Source organism: Pygoscelis adeliae, unplaced genomic scaffold (genome assembly GCF_000699105.1).
Source record: "Pygoscelis adeliae isolate BGI_AS28 unplaced genomic scaffold, ASM69910v1 Scaffold42, whole genome shotgun sequence".
Lineage (NCBI taxonomy): Eukaryota > Metazoa > Chordata > Aves > Sphenisciformes > Spheniscidae > Pygoscelis > Pygoscelis adeliae.
In genome coordinates, this window is record NW_008824283.1 from 8,058,806 (window position 1) to 8,061,287 (window position 2,482).

The 2,482-nt window shown below is 36.3% G+C and overlaps 1 protein-coding gene across 1 annotated transcript in view; it reads right to left on the reverse strand.

Moving 5' to 3' along the window:
• Nucleotides 1-2,482, reverse strand: part of CEP192 (centrosomal protein 192kDa) — a 90,305-nt gene that overhangs the window by 70,629 nt on the left and 17,194 nt on the right. The window contains exon 13 of the mRNA XM_009318524.1: nucleotides 882-1,012. Coding sequence (XP_009316799.1) covers nucleotides 882-1,012 — 131 coding nt within the window. The remainder of the gene's footprint in view (nucleotides 1-881; nucleotides 1,013-2,482) is intronic.

Consider the following 2,482-nt stretch of genomic DNA (forward strand, 5'->3'; position numbering starts at 1 on the left):
AACCATTCTGTGATTTGTCTGTGTTTGAGAACATTTTAGCATCCATATCAGACTGAGGGTGACCTAAACTTGTACAAATTGAGGGTAAGGTAGATTAGAATCTGGATATACATGATCAAAACCCCAAATTACTCATTTTGTATCTAGAACAATAGAGATAAGAATAAACTAGAAAGAAAAGCAATTATGGCAGTACACAGTCAGATGAGCGATCCAACCAGTCCTTCTGCATTTAAGTCTGCAGCCTTCATCATTTGATCAGCTAAACTAAGTCACTCTTGCTAGCTACCGATTCCTTTCAGCGATCATGTAGGAGAAGGGCTGTTTCTGTAACTGAATGGGTCTGTATGTGTTCTGCCTGATCAGAAAAAGAACATGACACGTTAAGGCAGAGAAGGTAGGTATCTAGAATTACCAAATTGAAAATACACCTTTTTCAGACTTACACCACATCAATATTTTTGAACTTTATCAAGTAAAAGACTTTATTCACATGCTAAAGACAAGTTGTTTCATTAAAAAAAAATAGAAGGGGAAGACATAGCTGAAATTCAGAAACGTGATTGCAGAACATCAATAGCCTAGGAATCTCTCAAAAACTATGGGCTGACAGACCAAGCAACTCCAAAAGTGAAGTAGGGAGAAAAAGGAAAATGAGATGGTGATAGTAACACCTGACTCACTACAGGATGGTGGCATTCTAATGAAACTATCCTAACAAACAGTGGCACCTGCTAGGACTCAAATGATCAATATAAAAAGCAGTGAGCTGATATGAAAGTCCAAATTTAGCCGTACTCAAAGCAGCAATAATAGTAGGAATTATTCAAATTTTGTTCAAGTTCATAGTTGCACTTAATAGAAAAATACAAGAGAAATACCTTTGCTTTACTTTTGGTAGCAGCTTCTATATCAATGCTCTTATGTATTCCAGCTGCAGTATCGATCCTATGCCATGCACCTTCACAGCTGGCAGAATTTGCATGTTCTTTTGTTTGTGCTTCTAAGTCATCTAAGACCAAAGAAAAAGACAGGGAATTAATTCACAGTAAATTATCTAAACACCTGTATTCTTGGGATACACATGCTCCCTTAATGCTCTATAGAAAAAAAGAGCTGTTATAATAGCACAAAACCAAATACTGCAAGCATCAATTGTTTCCTGTACAGTACTCAAAGTTTACATTCAAGACACAAAATCAGCTGGCATTAAGAATACCATGCTCACACTCTTCAAATTTTATTTTCAGATAGCTTATCATATTAGCATAAGCTAAACACACCATTTCATAAAATGGTGTTTGCAAGATACTATGAACATTCTCCAGTAGAAAACTAGAAGAGTTAAATATGAGTAAAGCCAATTTTTTTACGCTGGAGACAGGGTTTGACTGAGGTAGATAGCAGTGAACTGGTGATTTTGAAGTGTTATGTTTAAAAGGGAGAGGTATGTTTCTGAAACCATCAAAACCACGAATAATCTTCTCGATTAGGAGATCAAACCCAAACTAGGAGGTATTATTCATATGAGATCTAGAGGACACCATTTCCAACAGATGGTATCCTGCTTGAAGGAAAACATCTGGACTCCCTAGAACACTAAAACCAACTTTTAAAGGATGCTCTGATCAGTGAGAAAACAAGTATGAAACAACAAACATTTTTTGTTTGGGGTTGGGGGGGTTGGTTGGTTGGTTTTTTCTTTTTTTTCTTTTTTCCTGTACTTCTGTTCTTATAGTAGATATTTGGGGTTTGGATATACTTTGTATTTCAAGTAACGCCCTCCTCAGGTTATTGACCTCTCAACTTCCTCTCCATCTGCTGCTCCTTAAGCAGGAATTGCATACTGGTATTGCTGATAAAGATTATTATTGCCAGTACTACTGAAAATCAGATGGCAGTAACTATTAATATCTTGGCCACAAAGTGACCCAAATACCTGCTTTCTCTAGCATTTATAGCAACCCTCATATCAAAAAACCTGCAGGTTTTTTTTGACAAAAATCCAGACTACTGTATAGTGAATTTAAGCACGCTAACACTAAATTTAAAAAAAAAATCATCATTAGAGACCCCTTAAAAATATTTGCAAGGTCCCAGCATAAGGAAAATTACAGCTGTAAAGCCGTTTCAAGGAAGCAGGCTCCATAAAAGCCTGATGGATATTTTTCACCAATGCAAAAAAGTACTGAAATCACTGCACTGACTGTACAAGCAGGTTCACAAAGACTGATGTTGCCACAGTTCTATCAAGAGCAGTAGGGATGCTTTAAAATGCAGACATCCTTTCCTAAACATACCTTATTAAGTTGATAGGCATATATATGCACCAAAATGCGTGCTGTGATCTTTACATATAAAATTTCGGCAGAATCTCCTGAATTATTACTTTAAGTTAAGCAGATATCATGGGAGTTTAACATTTATTTTTAAAGATGGCAGGAAATAATGTACACTATGTTTTATGCACACGCTGTCAGCT